At 41.5% G+C, this 19,260-nt stretch overlaps 1 protein-coding gene and 1 long non-coding RNA gene across 3 annotated transcripts; one reads left to right on the forward strand and one right to left on the reverse strand.

Moving 5' to 3' along the window:
• Positions 1–1,812: 1,812 nt before the first annotated feature.
• Positions 1,813–9,621, reverse strand: LOC104847102 (zinc finger protein 555-like). Of its 2 annotated transcripts, none has more exons than XM_064280222.1 (4): positions 9,495–9,621; positions 5,527–5,653; positions 4,888–5,071; positions 1,813–2,751 (listed from the first exon to the last, which is right to left on the reverse strand). In XM_064280222.1, exons 1-4 carry the CDS (start codon positions 9,495–9,497, stop codon positions 2,733–2,735), a joined length of 333 nt encoding a protein of 110 aa, XP_064136292.1. In that variant the 5' UTR covers positions 9,498–9,621; the 3' UTR covers positions 1,813–2,732. The 2 variants fall into 2 exon arrangements, with proteins under 2 accessions (XP_064136292.1, XP_064136291.1); XM_064280221.1 differs by lacking the exon at positions 1,813–2,751 and adding an exon at positions 3,217–4,194 and having other exon boundaries at positions 9,495–9,620.
• A 126-nt stretch (positions 9,622–9,747) lies between these two features.
• Positions 9,748–18,981, forward strand: LOC135230589 (uncharacterized). Its single transcript, XR_010321163.1, has 3 exons — positions 9,748–12,347; positions 12,687–12,914; positions 13,120–18,981. It is a non-coding gene; the product is annotated as an uncharacterized LOC135230589 (long non-coding RNA).
• The last annotated feature ends 279 nt before the right edge of the window (positions 18,982–19,260 follow it).

Below are 19,260 nucleotides of genomic sequence, written 5' to 3' on the forward strand. Positions count from 1 at the left end.
ATCAGGAAAAACCTTTATCCTGATCCACAGACTTGGAACATTCCAACCTCTACAACTGGGTGAGCTGTTTCCTTGATTAAAATTTGCTTCTCTAGAGAACCCAGCCTAAGACAGATACCATGCTTGGTAAAATAAAGGGTCAGGGAAAAAGGAAGACCCTCAACGAGATGGATTGACACAGTGGCTGCAACAATGTGCTCAAGCATAACGATTCTTGAGAGTGGCATAGGACAGGGCAGTGTTTATTCTGTTGTACATTGGGTCACTATGAGTTGGAACAGACTGGACAGACCAAACTCCGCCCTCCATGAACACTCGCACACCACACCAACCCCGCCCTCCGTCAACACTCACAAACCACACAAACCCTGCCCTCCGTCAACACTCACAAAAATCACAGAACAATTGCCTCATTCTCACTACTTTTAAACACCCTGTGACAGAGCCATACAACAGTCCTTTATCATGTGCGTTCCTTTCAACCACTGCAACTCGATACACCAATTTTCTTTAACTACATGTGTTATCTGAATGGATTTTGTCTAGAGAGCACTGAAAAGCTATTTTTTTTTATTTTTAACAGTGGATAAAAAATTATTATCGTAACAAATAATGTATAAAAGAATGAAAAAAAATAAGATTTACATGAAAGGAAAATCCCTGAACTAGTACGCACCTAGTGATATTGACTCAGAACGTACAATGCTTAAGTTGAAAAACTTAGGGCTGATCTGAAATCTATCATTGCAATGGGATCTTTAAATATATACTCTCAATAAAGGAAAAGTTAGGAGAATAACATTTGTTAACAACTGATTATATATATATCCGCAGTTTATTTTGGGGAAGTACACACTATTTTTAATGAAATGAAATCAAATGTAACAACAGGACACATACTGAGGGAATTAAGAAAAGAAAGCTGGAAGCTGGTGTCCACAAACCCCATATGCATCAGTTTGTCTCCCTGTATCGTGGCTCCAAAAATATAGGACTAGGTTCTTCACTTCTGCCTTAGAAATCTCAAGTTGGGATACTGGGATATTGAAATATGGAACCATAAAAGGAAGAGATTCTTGTCAATGTAATTTCCAACATGTCCCACATTGACACAGCACAATTCAAGAGTGCCATCTCTAACTCCTGATTTCATTAACGTTTCAAGGTTTCTCTTAAAGTAAAGCATATTGTCTAATTTACAAACAGAACCAAGGACAATGGGCAAAGGTTGCAAAACACAATTCACTTCAGCCTATACTTTTGCAAAGTTTGGATAATTAAAAATATCTCCCAAGTATTTATTGCAAAGTGGAATAAAGACATCAGCAATTAAAAAAAAGATTCAGGAAGAAAAGTAGACTCAATGTGTAAGTCATATCTACCACAGTAGGCCTATTAAAAAATCCAAACAAATACCACATTGTTATTGTTCTAATAATCATTACTTATAAAACCCCGTAAAAGTTAAGACCCATTCATATTAAAAATAACCTTAACACATCAGTCTGTGGAAGTCAAAATAGAAAAACTTTTACTTACTAAATAAGAAAAAACATTACCTGTCAAAACCTGTGGAGCCCTTGGTACCACCACTTTGGAAATCAATTTGGTGCTTCCTTAAAAAGCTAGAAATAGCACTACCATACAATCCAGCAATCCCACTCCTTGGAATATATCCTAGAAAATAAGAGCCTTTACACGAACAGATATGCACACCCATGTTTATTGCAGCACTGTTTACAATAGCAAAAAGATAGAAGCAACCAAGGTGCCCATCAACAGATAAATGGATAAATTATAGTATATTCACACAATGGAATACTACGCATCAATAAAGAACAGTGATGAATCTGTGAAACATTTCATAACATAGAGGAACCTGGAAGGCATTATGGTGAGTGAAATTAGTTGCAAAAGGACAAATATTGTATAAGACCACTATCGTAAGAACTTGAGAAATAGTTTAAACTGAGAAGAAAACATTCTATTGTGGTTACGTGGCAGGGGGGAGAACGGAGGGTGGGAGAGGGGTATTCACCAATTAGTAGATAAGAGCTACTTTAGGTGAAGAGAAAAACCACACACGATACAGGCGAGGTCAGCACAACCGGACTAAACCAAAAGCAGAGAAGTTTCCTGAATAAACGGAGCCCTTTGAAAGTCAGCGTAGCAGGGGCAGCAGTTTGGGGACCATGGTTTCAGGGGACATCTATGTCAGCTGGCATAATAAAATCTATTAAGAAAGCATTCTACATCCCACTTTGAAGGGTGGCGTCTGGGGTCTTAAACACTAGCAAACAGCCATCTAAGATGCATCAATGAGTCTCAGCCCACCTGGAACAAAGGAGAATGAAGAACACCAAGGACACAAGGTAATTATGAGCCCTAGAGACAGAAAGGGCCACATGTACTGGAGACTACATTATCCTGAGACCAAAAGAACTCAATGGTGCCCAGCTACAGCCAATGACTGCCCTGACAGGGAACACAACAGAGAACCCCTGAGGAAGCAGGAGAGCAGTGGGATGCAGACCCTGAATTCTCATAAAAAGACCAGACTTAATTGTCTGAGACTAGAAGGACCCCGGAGGTCATGATCCCCAGACCTTCTGTTGGCCCAGGACTGGAACCATTCCCAAAGCCAACTCTTCAGACAGGGATTGGAGTGGACAATGTGTTGGAGAAGGATGCTGGTGAGGAATGAGCTTCTCGGATCAGGTGGACACTTGAGACTATGTTGGCATCTCCTGACTGGAGGGGAGATGAGAGGGTAGAGGGGATTAGAAGTTGGCAAAATGGACATGAAAAGAGAGAGTGGAGGGAGGGAGCGGGCTGTCTCATTAGGGGGAGAACAACTGGGAGTATGTAGCAAGGTGTATATAAGTTTTTGTGTGAGAGACTGACTTGATTTGTAAACTTTCACTTAAAGCACAATAAAAATTATTAAAAAAAAAACTTGAGGACCCCGGGTGGTGCAGTGGTTAAGGCACTTACCTGCTAACCGAAAAACTGGCAGTTAGAACTCTCCAGCTGCTCTCCAGAAGAAAGATGTGGCATTCTGCTTCTGTAAAGACTTACAGGCTTGAAAAACCTATGGGGCAGTTTTACTCTGCCCTATACAGTACCCATGAACCACAACAGAATGGAAGGCAATGGGTTTTTTTTTGGGGGGGGGGGGTAAAAGCTTACGTACTGTAGTTTAAAAAAAACGCACAATTCTTTCTCCCTTAATGTTTATTTCTGCAAAGCAGTACATAGAACTACACGACCTATCAGTTCACTTTAAGGAGGAGGTACTAATAAAGGCAATAAAACATTGATCATTTTTGTCCGCTTTTTCTCCTGGCATGAATTTTCTAGAGCATAATAGACGACTTTTCAGAAGGCTTTCCTACCCTACGTTTGTAATACTCCTCTCTAGCATGTGTCCTCATGTGGTATGTTAAAGCCGAAGAAAATGCAAAAGCCTTGCCACATTTCTCACATCCGTATGGTTTCTCTCCAGTGTGTATTCTCATGTGGACCGGCACAGATAAGGGGTTCTTGAAGGCTTTCCCACATTCCTCACACTGGTAAGCTGTTTCTTCAGTGTGTGTTCTTACATGTGTTTGTAAAGATACGGGCCATTTGAAGGCTTTCTGACAGTGCTTACATTCATAGGGTTTCTCTTGACTGTGTGTTGTCATATGTCTCCTCAGAGATGAGGGCCACAGGAAGACTTTCCCACACTCCTTGCATTGATTCAGTATCTTTTTGTTGTGAGTTCTTTCGTGCCTTTCAAAGAATTTGAGAAAACTGAAGGTACATCCACATTGTTTACATTCGTAACATTTCTCTTTCCTGTGAAACTTTTCATGGTTTAGGTAGGAGCGGTAATGAAGGAAGGTTTTCCAGCATAATTCACATGCATAAGGTCTTTCTCCATTGTGAATTCTCACATGCCTTCTTAGTTCTGACGGGAAGCAATAGCTCTTCCCACATTCTGAACACTGATGTGGTTTATGTCCAGTGTGACCTGCGTTGTGTCTCTTCAATGACGAACGAGACAAAAAAACTCTTCCACACTCAGCACACTCAAATGGATTGGCTCTAGTAGTTGTTTTCTTGTACCGATTAAGATTTAGAATCTGGCTGAAGGTTTCTCCCGACTGATTACCTTCATTATTGTCACAGAGTCTCTCAACAATATAATCTCTGTTAAAACGCAGAAGCGTGTTATTAATAACATATTAATGATATGTTAATATTTGCTAATAATAACTAAGATTCCATTTTAACCATTTTCATAATGAATACTTATTTTCCAATCTGTCTTGGAACAAGCACAGCCAGAAAGGTCCTCAGAAGCAAGGATGGTGAGACTTCGTCTCACATATTTTGGACATTTTATCAGGAGGGACCAGTCCCCGGAGAAGGAAATCAGCAAAAAAGAGGAGGACCCTCAATGAGATGGACTGACACAGCAGCTGCAGCAATGGGCTCGAGCATAACAACGATTGTGAGGATGGCACAGGGTCAGGCAGTGTTTCATTCTGTTGTGCACAGGGTCGCTATGAGTTAGAACTGACTCGACAGCACCTAAGAACAATTTTCTACCTCATGTGAATTATTTCACAGTGGAATAAATTGGATGTTTTGAAAAAGCCATTATTAAAACAGTGTTTCTTAGATATGCATTTTTTTCATCAGTTTCCAATGGAATTATGTTTCAAATACTCAATGTCTAAGTCACATTTAATGAAAAATTGGCTGTGAATATTGCTTGGGATAAAACAAAGATGGAGCTAGGCATATCTGGGTTTTTTGCTCATGTGTATGTTTTTTTAATTTCATGAAATACTAAGATTCTCTTCTGGTATGTTGTGTTCTCTTGTGTGTGCTACTCACCTCAGAGGAATCTCCTGGTTTTTATCTTGATCTTCAATGTTAAGACATTCCCAAATTTTTCCTAAAATGGAGGCCCAAGAATAGTTTCTTGTAAATTTTAGTATTTTATCTTTTTTGGATTTTTTTTTCTTGTGAGTGTTCTGTTGAGAAATGGACTCAATGGCCTTGAATGCAGTCTCATCACCTGAAAGAAAAAGTGAACAAATCTTACAAGGAAGAAGGCTCCTGTTAGCAAAAAAAAACCCAAATGGGCTCACGAGTTGAGGTATTCAAAAACTTCATCAATAACAGAAACAACAGGATCCAAATGGAAAGCAACTTCGTAGACACTGAAAAATTCTCACAAAGTTTCCAAAACCAAAATTCTTCAGGCCCCAAAATGATCTGTGAAACCTATATCCATCTGATGACAGTAAGGGAGATTCAAGTCTTTTAACCAAGATAAGAAGAAAAACTCAGTTTAATACAGGATGCTCACTGTAACAGAGAAACAACGAGATTGTACCTCTATAATGGTGGTGACCCTATCTTACTGATCAATGTATTCCTTCTTCCATATTCCACATTTTGGAGCAGGCCCAATGAGCAAAAACTGCTTGTTCTCTAAAGAACTAAGTGAAGAAGTAATGTCATCCTTACCTAATGATGCCAGGTTCCTGAAGGTTTCCAGCATCACATCTCTGTAGAGCCTCCTTTGACCAGGATCCAGCAAAGCCCATTCCTCCTGAGTGAAGTTCACAGCCACGTCCTCAAAGATGACAGACGCCTAAAACATACGGCTTATGTATGCAGACCCCCACGCATCTGTCAGTTTGTCGTACTCTGGGGGATTATACATTGCTGTGATGCTGGAAGCTATGCCACTGGTATTCAAATACCAGCAGGGTCACCAAGAGCTAACAGGTTTCAGCTGAACTTCCAGACTAAGACAGACTATGAAGAAGGACCTGGCAGTCTACTTCTGGAAGGAATTAGCCAGTGAAAACCTAATGAACAGCAGCAGAACACTGTTTGATATAGTGCTGGAAGATGAGCCCTTCAGTTTAGAAGGCACTCAAATTACATCTAGGGAAGAGCTGCCTCCTCAAAGTAGAGTCGACCTTAACGACTTGGATGGAGTCATGCTTTCAGGACCTTCATTTACTGATGTGGCACAACTCAAAATAAGAAAAACCGCTGCAAACATCCATTAATAATTGGAACATGGCATGTACAAAGTACGAATCTAAGGAAATTGAAAATCATCAAAACTGAAATGGAACACGTAAACATCAATATCCTAGGCATTAGTGAGCTGAAATGGGCTGGTATTGGCCATTCTGAATCAGACAATCATATGATCTACTACTATGCTGAAAATGACCATTTGAAGAGGAATGGCGTCGTATCCATCATCACAAAGAACATTTCAAGATCTATCCTGATGTACAACACTGTCAGTGATAGGATATGACCCATACACCCACAAGGAAGACCAGTTAATACCACTATTGTTCAAATTTACATACCAGCCACTAATGTCAAAGATGAAGTTGAAGATTTTTACCAACTTCTGCAGTCTGAAATCAATTGAATGTGCAATCAGGATATATTGATAATTACTGGTGACTGCAGTCCAAAAGTTGGAAACAAAGAAGAAGGATCAGTAGTTGGAAAATACAGCCTTGGTGATAGAAACGATGCCAGAGATCACATGACAAAATTTTGCAAGACGAACAACTTCTTCACTGCAAATACCTTTTTTCAACAACATGAACAGCGACTATACAAGTGGACCTCGACAGATGGAATACACAGGAATCAAATCGACTACATCTGTGGAAAGAGACAATGGAAAAGCTCAATATCATCAGTCAGAACTAGGCCAGGGTCCGACTGCAGAACAGACCATCAATTGCTCATATGCAAGTTCAAGCTGAAGCTGAAGAAAAATAGAACAACTCCAAGAGAGCCAAAGTAGGACCTTGAGTATATCCCACCTGAATTTAGAGACCACCTCAAGAACAGATCTGAGGCACTTAACACTAATGACCTTAAGACCAGAAGAGTTGCGGAACATTATCAAGGACATCATACACGAAGAAAGCAAAAAGTCATTAAAAACACAGGAAAGAAAGAGAAAACCAAAATGGATATCAAAAGAGACTGAAACTTGCTCTTTAACACTGAGTAGCCAAAGCAAATGGAAGAAATCATGAAGTAAAAGAGCTGAACAGAAGATTTCAAAGAGCACCTCAAGAAGACAAAGTATTATAATGACATGTGCAAAGACCTGAAGTTAGAAAAACAAAAGGGAAGAACACACTCGGCATTTCTCCAGCTGAAAGAACTGAAGAAAAAATTCAAGCCTCAAGTTGCAACACTGAAAGATTCTACAGGGAAAATATTAAACAATGCAAAAACAAAAAAATGCAGGAAGCATCAAAAACAGATAGAAGCAATACACAGACTCAGTACAGCAAAAAGAATTGGTTGACGTTCATCCATTTCAGGAGGTGACAGATGAACAGGAATCCAAGGTAATGAAGAAGTCCAAGCTGCAATGAAGGCACTGGGGAAAAACCAGGCTCCAGGAATTGACCAAACACCAACAGAGACGTTTCAACACACAGATGTAGTGCTGGAAATGCTCACTCACCGACTCCAAGAAATCTGGAAAACAGCTACCTGGCCAACCGACTGGAGGAGATCTGTATTTATGCCCATTCCAAAGAAAGGTGATCTAATCAAATGCAGACATTATCAAACAATATCATTAATATCACACACAAGTAATATTTTGCCAAAGATCATTCAAAAGCGGCCACAGCAGTACATCAACAAGGAACTGCCAGAAATTCAGACAGGGTTCAGAAGAGGACATGAAACCAGGGATATCACTGCTGATGTCAGATGGATCCTGGATGAAAGCAGAGAATACAAAAAAGATGTTTACCTATGTTTTAATGACTAGGCAAAGGCATTTGACTGTGTGGATCATATGAAATTATGGATAACATTGCAAAGAATGGGAATTCCAGAACACTTAATTGTGCTCATGAGGAACCTGTACATTGGTCAAGACACAGTCGTTTGAACTGAACAAGGGGATACAGATGTTGTTTAAAGTCAGGAAAGGTGTGCATCAGGGTGCACCACACCTATGCAATCTGTATGCTGAGCAAATAATCTGAGAAGCTGCACTACATGAAGAAAAACGGGGCATCAGGATTGGAGAAAGATTCATTAACAACCTGCGATACGCATATGACACAACCTTGCTTGCTGAAAATAAAGAGGACTTGAAGTACTCACTGGTGGAGATCAAAGACCACAACCTTCAGTATGGACTACACCCCAACATAAAGAAAACAAAAATCCTCACAACTGGACCAACAAGCAACATCATGACAAGTGGAGAAAAGATTTAAGTTATCAAGAACTTCATTTTACTTGGATCCATTGTCAAAATTCCTGGAGGCAGCAGTCAAAAAATGAAATGACACATTGCACCGGGCAAATCTGCTGCAAAAGAACTCTTTAAAATGTTAAAAAGCAAAGATATCACCTTGAAGACTAAAGGGACACCTGCCCTAAGCCATGGTGTTTTCAATCACTCCATATGCTTGCAAAAGCTGGACGATGAATAAGACCAAAGGAAAACTGATGCCTCTGAATTGTAGTGTTGGCAAAAGTATTGACTGTACCATGGACTGTCAAAAGAACACACAAATCTGTCTTGGAGGTACATCCGGAAAGTTCCTTAGGAGCAAGGATGACAAGACTATGTCTCAATACTTTGGACATGTTATCAGGAGGGACCAGTCCCTGGAGAAGGACATCATGCTTGGTAAAGTAGAGAGTTAGCGAAAAAGAAGACCCTCAACAAGACGGACCGACACAGTGGCTGCAACAATGGGCTCAAGCCTGACAACTCTGAAGATGGTGCAGGACTAGGCAGTGTTTCTTCTATTGTACATGGGGTCACTAAGAGTCGGAACCTACTAGACGGCACCTAACAACAACATTATTCCTAGTAAAAATAATCAACAATTAAAGTCTTACAGCTTGTTCACAAATAGTTGATAACAATGTTGTGACTTGGAGGCGGGGAGCTGGCCTTTGGGAAAGCAGGGAGAAATCCGCGACGCAGATTTAACGCCAGCAGTAGAAGGAGGTAGGAAGGGGGCACAGCGTGGTAGAGTCCCACACCAGGAAACCTCGGGGGAAACCAGATCCCCCGGGGGCATGCACAGCCCATCCAGCCGGGCTCACCCCCGTCTGGCACTGCGGCGGGGGGCGGGCGGCTGGGGGCTGGGGTCCTGAGAGTACCTCCCACTAGCAGCCCCAGATCGAGCCGGACCCAGCCCCCAGGTGTCTGCGTTACGCCGGGCCCCGGGGGGAACTCGCCGCGAGCGGGGACGGACACGACACCCGGAGTCCCGGCTGCCGGTGCGGCGCTGCGCTGAGTGCGGAAATGCGGACGCTCGAGCCGCCCGGCCGCGGACTCGGGGCCGGAGACCCGGCAGTGTAGGCGGGGGGACTGAGGCCTGGCTCAGACTAGCTCCAGCCAGCTGGAACCCGCCCCTCCCCTCGAATCCGTCTCGGGAGACGAAGCCCGCGCTCACCATCTCCGGGTTCTAGAGGCCTCCGGCGTCCCCTCCGCGAGCCCGGAACACCAGGGACCCGGGACGCACGTACGAAACGCTCGCGCGGCGACCGCGCGGAGCAATGACGTCAGAGCGGGGGCGCCGAACGCCGTCCCTCCTTGGGGCTCCTGATTGGATGGTTTTCTAGATTCCGCCCAGGCGCTCCTGATTGGACAAGCAGGCTCCGCCCCCTCCACGTTGGGGGAGCGTCGTGACGCGTGGGTGGTCGCCCGACCGACGTGACCAGTTTTGCGCAGTGCGCGGGTTCCCGGGCGTCCGCCTTGGTCACACGGGCTCCGGCCCGGGGGGCACCGGCGTCACCCCCGCAGCTTGGTGGTCTCCTGCTCTCGTCCCTGGCTGCAGGGACACAGGTGGGCTGCAGGGACAGGTGTGCCCACGGAACTCCAGTGTCTCAGAAAGAAAAACTTTCAGTGCGGTGAGACGGCGGTATAATATTCTGACCATGCTATCTCATTTTAATCTGGCTTTCTAGTCTAACAGCTATGTTTTTTGAGAAAAAGCAGCTTTTTCTTCAGTGGTCAAAACGGAGCTGTAAAACCATATGCCCCAAGGGGTCTTGACCAAAGACCATCTGCACCCTCCAAAACACGCGTACTGACGAAGAGCGTCCCAAAGCTGAAACACTTGGCACGACTGGGATTTCTAGCTAGGGCCTGAGCACAATCCTTTCTTGTCCTAAAGGACTCCATCTTAGGTTTCTAAGTGTGAGTTTCTGTCATACAATGCCGCTTTTTCTTGTACTCCGCTAGAGGAAGTGCTTGCGGTTATTCATGGCCGATGGTAAATAGAGGATTCAAGACCAAGCAGGCGTTAGACAGAAGTTCAAAACATGTGGCCTAATTACTATCCAGTTCTCCAGTAAAGCCCCCTTCACCCTCTCACGGGTGATGAAGGATCTGGCTCCAGGGTAAACTCTTTAAAATTTGTAAATAAATATTGAATCCTCAGATGAGGATAAACAGAAACTACACGGCAGTAAGTTCAACTTAGCTGTTGGTAATAGGAAAGCTGAGGCCCAGACTGACACAGGCATCAAGCCTTCACAAACCCGCTCTCTGGGAAAACCATTGACACTGAGTCCATCCAACTTATAGTGATTCTGTAGGACAGAGTTTATAGGACAGAGTAGAAATGCCTCATAGGTGTTTCAAGGAACAGTTCGTGGATTTTAACTACCAACCTTTTGTTAACAGTTGAGCTCTTAGCCACTTTGCTACTCAGGCTCACACTTTTCTGGGCAGACTTATGTTAACCATAAATTTGTTCAAAATTCTACTTTGTATAAGTTTAACTTCACCAAAGGGTAAGTTAGTCTTGCCCTTGTCTCCTGAGAAGGCAAATTCTAAACCTTTGGAATTTCCTGAGCAGCTGAGGTGCTTTGGAAACCCTGGTGGTGTAGTGGTTAAGTGCTACAGGTGCACACCAAAAGGTCGGCAGTTCAGATCCACGAGGCGCTCCTTGGAAACTCTATGGAGCAGTTCTAGTCTGTCCTGTGGGGTCGCTATGAGTTAGAATTGACTCCATGGCAATGGGTTTTGTTTCTTTTGGTTTTGAGGTGCTTTTGTTATTTTAAAAGCTAAGGGGTACATCTGAGAATGTATGCAAGTGAATAAGTTCCCTCCCTCCCACTTCCCCACCACCTCATCCCACCACTCCCACTCTGCCAGGCCAGAGGCCACCTAGATCTCGGAAAGGGTGCATGGGTCAGTCAATCACATAAAATAAAGTGAATGATTAATTTTCTACTCTGTTTCTTCTTTCTTGAAAACTTCATTGTTACTATCTTTTTTTGCAGTGAGACTTTTGTTTTTGTAGAAACAAAATGGTCTCCCAGTATGCGTATAGATTAACTGCTTAAATCAATCCTGTATACTTTATTTTCTTTGTGCTTTGATTATTTTTTAACATAACAGTGAGCTTTCCGGAACCTGACTTTAACTTTATTCCTAGGGGATTTGACTTCTGGATATATGTTTGTAATTGTGTTGTTGTAGAATAACCATCCATAACTCTGATTAATGTAAAATTGAGAGATTTATTGAAAGTAAAAAGATAGCTTGAACTAGAAAAGAACTAGAGATAGACTGAATTCCATGTGATGGAACCCAATAATCCAGTGTGGTGACTCAGCAGTGACATTTTATGAAGGGGAAACAAAGAACATGAAGTACAGTATTTGGTATTTGCAGACTTAGATCATTGAAAGACATTACTTGATTGCACGGAAGCCCTGGTGGTGTAGCGGTTAAAAGCTACGGCTGCTAACCAGAAGGTCAACAATTTGAATCCACCAGGTGCTCCTTGGAAACTCTGTTGGGCAGTTCTACTCTGTTCTACGGGGTCACTATGAGTCATAATCGGCTTGACGGCACTGGGTTTGGTTTTTAATTACAGGCTTAGATCATTGGAGGACATTACACACTTGGTAGTAGATCACTTTAAGGTGGGTCTTCCTGTGGTGGGAACTCATAAGGCAGGTCTTCCTGTGGGGGGAAATCCTAGGACAGGACTTCCTGTAGCAGTCCTTCATAAGGTGATTGGCTTAAAAGGATATATGTGTCTTTCTTAGATTGGTTATAATGTGTTAATCAGAAGGGTATGTGTGGTGGGGGGATGGCAGGGTACTTATGTCATCATTACCAGACAGTCCTCTCTCAGGGGAGGTGCAGTGTAGTCACATCATCGTTGCCAGACACTGCTTAGTCTCATGATTATGTATGCACAGAAAATGGCTGTTGCTAGGATGGAAACGGAACTAGCCACAGAGGAGTCTCACTCAGTCCTCAAGTTGGCCACCTCAGATCTTCTCAGGTACCTCAAATTTTAAAATCCCCATACACAATGTTATCTACTCATATTCTTGCACTTAATACGCGTGTCATGGATGTGACATGGCTTTACTGGGACAAATTGGTATAAGAATCCCATTATTAAACAGTAGTTGGACAACAGAGCAGGATGACCCATACCAATGAAGGGTCCAATCCAGCAGCCTCCAAAATGGGGAATCACATGCAAGCCAGAGTTCAAGCGGATCCAAGGGACTCATGAAAATAAACGTCTGCTTAACATGACATTTTCACTGAACACAAAAAAGGATAGAAACTTACAAAAATCTGATGTAGATTTGTCACTACTGATTGTTGTTAGGTGCCGTCAAGTCCGTTTCAACTCATAGAGACTCCATGTGACAAGAGTAGAACTGCCTTATTGGGTTTTTTTGGCTGTCATCATGGAAGCAGATCACAAGGTCTTGCTCCCACCACTGATTACCATCGGGCATACAGTGGATTTATGAATATCTGGAAGAAAAATCAGGTGTTACCAAACCAAGTCACTAAAGGGACCCCTAAGTCACTAAATTCTGCAATATATTGGGTAAGTGGATTTTTTAAATATATTGTTTATCATTATGTAACCAAATTTCAGTTTTATATATTTCTGCAAGGCAGCTATGACTTAACATTAATACAAAGAATAAATGCACAAATAAACAGTAATAAAAATGACAAAATTGGTCTTTCTACCCCAGGAATCATTATTTGATAAATTTCACATTCTGTTGGATCACCTTTCTTTGCAGTGGGCACAAATATGGATCTCTTCCAGTCAGTTGGCCAAATAGCTGTCTTCCAAATTTCTTGGCAAAGACAAGTCAGTACCTCCAGCGCTGCATCCATTTGTTGAAACATCTCAGTTGGTATTCCGTCAATTCCTGGAGCCTCGTTTTCACCAATGCCTTCAGTGCAGCTTGGACTGCTTCCTTCAATACCATTGATTCTCGATCGTATGCTGCCTCCTGAAATGGTTGAACATCGACCAATTCTTTTTGGTACAGTGTCTCTGCATCCCTTCCATCTTCTTTTGATGCTCCTTGAATCATTTAATATTTTGCCCATAGAATACTTCAAAATAGCAACTCAAAGCTTGAATTTTTTCTTTAGTTCTTTCAGCTTGAGAAATAACTGAGTGTATTCTTCCCTTTTGGTTTTCTAACTCCAGGTCTCTGTACCTGTCATTATAATACTTTACTATGTTTTCTCAAGCTGTCTTTTGAAACCTTCTGTTCAGCTCTTTTATTTCATCATTTCTTCAATTTGCTTTGGCTACTCAACGTTCAAGAGCAAGTTTCAGAGTCTCTTCTGACATCAGTTTTGGTCTTTTCTTTCTTTCCCATCTTTTTAATGACCTTTTGCTTTTTTTTTATGTATGATGTTCTTGATGTCGAAGAATGTTGAATATACCATGGACTGCCAAAGAATGAACAAGTCTGTCTTGGAAGAAGTACAGCCAGAATGCTCCTTAAAAGCAAGGATGGTAAGACTTCCTCCTGCATACTTTGGACACGTTATCAGAAAGGACCAGTCCCTGGAGAAGGACATCATGCTTGGTAAGGTAGAGGGTCATCGAAAAAGAGGAAGACCCTCAATGAGATGGATTGACACAGTGGCTGCAACAATGGGCTCAAACATAGCAACCATTGTGAGGATGGTGCAGGACCAGGCAGTGTTTCATTCTGTTGTACATAGGGTCGCTATGAGTCAGAACCAACTCGATGGCCCCTAATAACATAATATAATAAGACACGTGAAGTTAGTTATGTTATTACGTTTAAATTAATTACAATGAAATAAAATTAAGAATTCAGTTCCTAAACTGCTTTAGTCACATCTCAACTGCTCAACAGTAATGTGTAGTTAGTAAATCCAACATAAGCAGTGCAGAAATCTGACATTTTCCTTTTCATCACTAGAGAAGTTCCTGTTGCACAATGCTGGTAGGTGAAGTCTTCTGTTCTCATGATACCATTTCAAACTGTTCCATCCATTTCCAAACACACTGTTCTTTATTCCGTAACATACAAATTGGGTAATCCTTTATACTTATCATATTAATTGAATATTGTGAGCATGTTCATATTTATTCCTTTATTCCTTCCTTTAACTTATAGTTGTTTCTTGTCGACTGTGTCTCAGGCACTGAATTAGTTTTTCTCTTTGTATTAGTGAATAAAAGGTTTTAGATATGCTTATAGTCTAATAAGGAGGGGTAAAGGGTTTAACAAAAAGATATGCAAATGATATTATGCTTCTAATTGGAATAGGGAGTGTGTGTATGGAATTTAAATTTTGAGGTGTTGGTACATCTCAAGGGAGGTTGCAGAACTAAAATTAGGCACACCGTTCTGAGGTTAACTGAAAATTTCTCTTCTGCTCTCCTGATAAACATTTGGCTTCTGTTAAGGTTTTACTATCTGGGGGGAAAAAACCGCTCAGTGCCTAATATGTTAACGATGTTTCCACAGAGAAGGCTCTCGTTAAGATGTTAAATAAGTTAGAGCATAGATAAACTTGTTCTTTTAACTACCTCCAAGGAATTTCCCAAACAAGCACCTGGGGTTTACCTCCTTTTCCCTTAGCTGAATAAGGCAAATGTATACTTGAAAAGACATAGACTTAAAACTGATCTAATCTTATTCTTTCCTAACTAATGGTTGGTTTTGTATCCAAAGACTACAATTAAGTGGACCCAGGCTGCAATTCATCACTATACCTTCATATGTCAAAATGTTTAAAACATTTCATTTTAGAAATCTTGCCTTAGTTAAATTGTATTAAGAATGAGAGATTTGAATTAGGCTAGAAATTGATGTTAAGAAAGTTGTAGCTAATTGCCATTTGTAAATTCCTTGGTTTTCCTCTGAATCTGTTTGATGTACTCTAGTTACACTGCCTGCTGAAATACCTCTTTCTTCTGCCTGCAAAGCAGAACATACTTTGGCAATTGACTTGAATACCTCGTATTTCTCCCATAGAATTATTCCTTCAATAAAATTCGATGGGAAACACCTATGCTCGTCCAAAGACTTCACCAAAAGAGTAAAAAGATTACCTACAGACGGGGAAAAAGTTTTTAGCTATGACATTTCCAATCAGCGCCTGATCTATCTACACGAAACTGTAAAAACTCAACTACAAAAAGACAAATAACGCAATTAAAAATGGGCAAAAGATATGAACAGACACTTCACTAAAGAAGACATTCAGGTAGCTAACAGATACATGAGGAAATGCTCACGATTATTAGCCATTAGAGAAATGCAAATCAAAACTACAATGAGCTTCTATCTCACTCCAACAATGCTGGCACTAATCCAAAAACACAAAATAATAAATATTGGACAGGCTGTGGCGAGATTGGAACATTCATACACTGCTGGCAGGAATGTAAAATGGTACAACCGCTTAGAAAATTGATTTAACACTTCCTTAAAAAGCTAGAAATAGAACTACCATACCAAAAACCAAAACCAGTGCTGTTGAGTCGATTCTGACTCATAGCGACCCTATAGGACAGAGTGGAACTGCCCCATAGAGTTTCCACGGAGCACCTGCCAGATTCCAACTCCTGACCCTTTGGTTAGCAGCCATAGCACTTAACCACTGTGCCACCAGGGTTTCCAGAACTACCATAAGATCCAGCAGTCCCACTCCTTGGAATATATCCTAGAGAAATAAGAGCCTTTACATGAACAGATAATGTGCACCCATGTTCATTGCAGCACTGTTTACAATAGCAAAAAGATGAATAGATAAATAAAAATAGATGAACAGATAAATAAATTATGGTATATTCACACGATGGAATACTACGCATCGGTAAAGAACAGTGAGGAATCTGTGAAACATTTCATAACATGGAGGAACCTGGAAGGCATTATGCTGAGTGAAATCAGCCAGTTGCAAAAGGACAAATATTGCATAAGACCACTATTATAAGAACTTGAGAAATAGTTTAAACTGAGAAGAAAACATTCTTTTGTGGTTACAAGAAGGGGGAGAGGGGTGGGAGAGGGGCATTCACTAATTAGATAGTAGATAAGAACTACTTTAGTTGAAGGGAAAGACAACACAATACAGGGGAGGTCAGCACAATTGGACTAAACCAAAAGCAAAGAAGTTTCCTGAATAAACTGAATGCTTGGAAGGCCAGCGTAGCAGGGGCAGGGGTCTGGGGGCCATGGTTTCAGGGGACATCTAAGTCAATTGGCATAATAAAGTCTATTAAGAAAACATTCTGCATCCCACTTTGAAGTGTGGCGTCTGGAGTCTTAAACGCTAGGAAGCAGCCATCTAAGATGCATCCATTGGTCTCAACCCACCTGGAGCAAAGGAGAATGAAGAACACCAAGGACACAAGGTAAATTACGAGCCCAAGAGACAGAAAGGGCCACATGAACCAGAGACTACATATCCTGAGACCAGAAGAATGAGATGGTGCCTGGCTACAACTGATGACTGCCGTAACAGGGAACACAACAGAGAACCCCTGAGGGAGCAGGAGAGCAGTGGGATGCAGACCCAAAATTCTCATAAGACCAGACTTAATGGCCTGGCTGAGACTAGAAGGACCCCGGTGGTCATGGCCCCCAGACCTTCTGTTGGCCCAGGACAGGAACCATTCCCAAAGCCAACTCTTCAGACATGGATTGGACTGGGCAATGGGCTGGAGGGGGATGCTGGTGAGGAGTGAGCTTCTTGGATCAGGTGGACACTTGAGACTATGTTGGCATCTCCTGCCTGGAGGGGAGATGAGAGGGTAGATGGGGTTAGAAGCTGGTGAAATGTACACGAAAAGAGAGTGGAGGGAGGGAGTGTGCTGTCTCATTAGGGGGAGAGCAATTGGGATATATAAGTTTCTGTGTGAGAGACTGACCTGATTTGTAAACTTTCACTTAAAGCACAATAAAAATTAAAAAAAAAAAAAAATTCAATTGGAATGTTGGTCCAGTAACTCTACTCGGACATGTATTGTTGACCGTGAAGGCACCTGAAGGATTTTACCTATGCAGCATCTGGGGCAGCGAGAAAATCAGAGCTTCTGGAACCAGCAAGACCTCTCGGGCCTGTCTGGTTTTTGAGGGATCCTGGGAGTTGTGGCAGATAAACACCTCTTGGGTCCAAGCCCCTACTTACTTTGTGTAGAGGTTCCCCAACTTTTGTTGAAGGATTTGTCTTTCTGTCTTCTGTCTTTTGAATGGAGCACAAGTTTCTTTGTTTTGCATACCATATGGTCATTGCTTAAGGACCTCAGTACCACAAAAAGCTACATTTTTCAACTCTTTGGCAGTCTGTTGCTAAAGAAATTAGTTGGTTCTGAGAAGCTGAGACCTCTGAGCTTTTGTTTGAAAAGTTCCGAAGCTAACCTGTACTGCCTCTGGAAATTCGAGAAATGCTAAGTCTAAGAGCAAGGCTGAGTTTCCTCTGAAAACTCCTGCTCATTATGTGAACAAGCATTTTGGTTCTTCCTCTTATTTTTGCCTGTTTGGCATGATTTGATGAAAGGCAGTTTGCATGAATGGTCTATCCAATGGGACATTTTTTATGATTGGTGATTTGAAGCTTCTAAACTGACTGAACATAATAAAGAATTGCAGAATTCAGTTTCTGAATTAACTAATAATAAAGAATTTAAAAGCCAGAGCTCTGCTGTATTTACACCCTTCACTGCAGCTTCCTCTGCTACCCTTCCCCCACCACTACCGGCAGCCTCTTCTCTATATCCTCTTCTCCCTCTTAATCCTTCTGAAAATTCTCTGCCTGCACTTGCTTTCTTTTCAAGAAAATCTACTAAAGGAGATCCTATTTATGAAACTTCTAAACCAGAGAATGCAGCACCAAAAAGCCCAAAGCTAGTTAGACCAAAGTCAGAAAGTACAGAGCCTATTACTGAAATGCCTTTTAAATTTACCCTGCAGAATGTGGAGTAGGCACTAGAGAAAGTCCAAAGAGTCCTGTTATTTTTTTCCCTGGACCTGTACGGAACTACATAATATCAGCAAAGATTTCCCAAATTTATGTGAGGAGCCTCATAAATTTGCTAAAGAATTCAAGGTCCTTATTCATGCTTACCAGATTGGATTAGCTGGTCTGTATCAATTCATACGTTAGTTGACCCTGGTAAAGCAAAATTATAGTTAGAATGTGCTGAATGGAAAGATCCCCCAAATGATTTAGCTTTAGATACAGGCAAAACAGCCAATGTCCTCAAAGCAGCTAAACACAAAGCCAAAGAGTTGCATGATGCAATCCTTGAGGCCTTTCTCTCAAAAATCAACTGGACAAAAGTTCACTCTTGCATACAACACAAAAATGAAAATGTTTATGATTACCAATTCTCATTATTCCAAAAGTTTTTGGAATATTGTGGGTTGAATCATCAGATGAGGAAATGAAAGAGGCTTTTAATGCAGTATTTATTTCTGGTCTCAAGCCTAAAATTTCAGCATTAGTTAAGAGGTATTGTTTAGACTGGAAATTAACTTCCATTGAGGAATTAACTATCTTAGCTCATTAGCTTGCCCAAATTTTAGAAACAAAGTAGGGTGCTCAAACTAGCAAATAAGTTAATGATCCTTCAGTTACAACAGTTACATGGGCCTATTCAGAAAAAAGATTTAAAACCCTCCAGTGGACCTAAAACTGGTCTCTACAACTACTGTAATAAATAATCTGGTAATTGGAAAAGTGAATGCTTTAAGTTAAAGAATAAACAGAGGGTTTCCACCTCAGCCACTCCTCTTCCTCTGATTCAGAATGAAGGGGCTCCAGGAACAAAACAAGAACTTTTCCTATGGTATCTCTAAGCTATCAAGGAAAAATGTCTACGTACATTAATGGGGAACTTTGTAAATTTTAGTTGAATCAGGGGTTACCTTATCTGC

This window comes from Loxodonta africana, chromosome 3 (assembly GCF_030014295.1).
Source record: "Loxodonta africana isolate mLoxAfr1 chromosome 3, mLoxAfr1.hap2, whole genome shotgun sequence".
Taxonomy (NCBI): Eukaryota; Metazoa; Chordata; class Mammalia; order Proboscidea; family Elephantidae; genus Loxodonta; species Loxodonta africana.

Coding starts and splice junctions, on each gene's coding strand:
- LOC104847102 (XM_064280221.1), bottom strand. Junction 5,072..5,526: donor CAGGAACCTGGCATCATTAG/GTAAGGATGACA, acceptor TTTTTCTTTCAG/GTGATGAGACTGCATTCAAG. Junction 4,195..4,887: donor AACCAGGAGATTCCTCTGAG/GTGAGTAGCACA, acceptor GCGTTTTAACAG/AGATTATATTGTTGAGAGAC.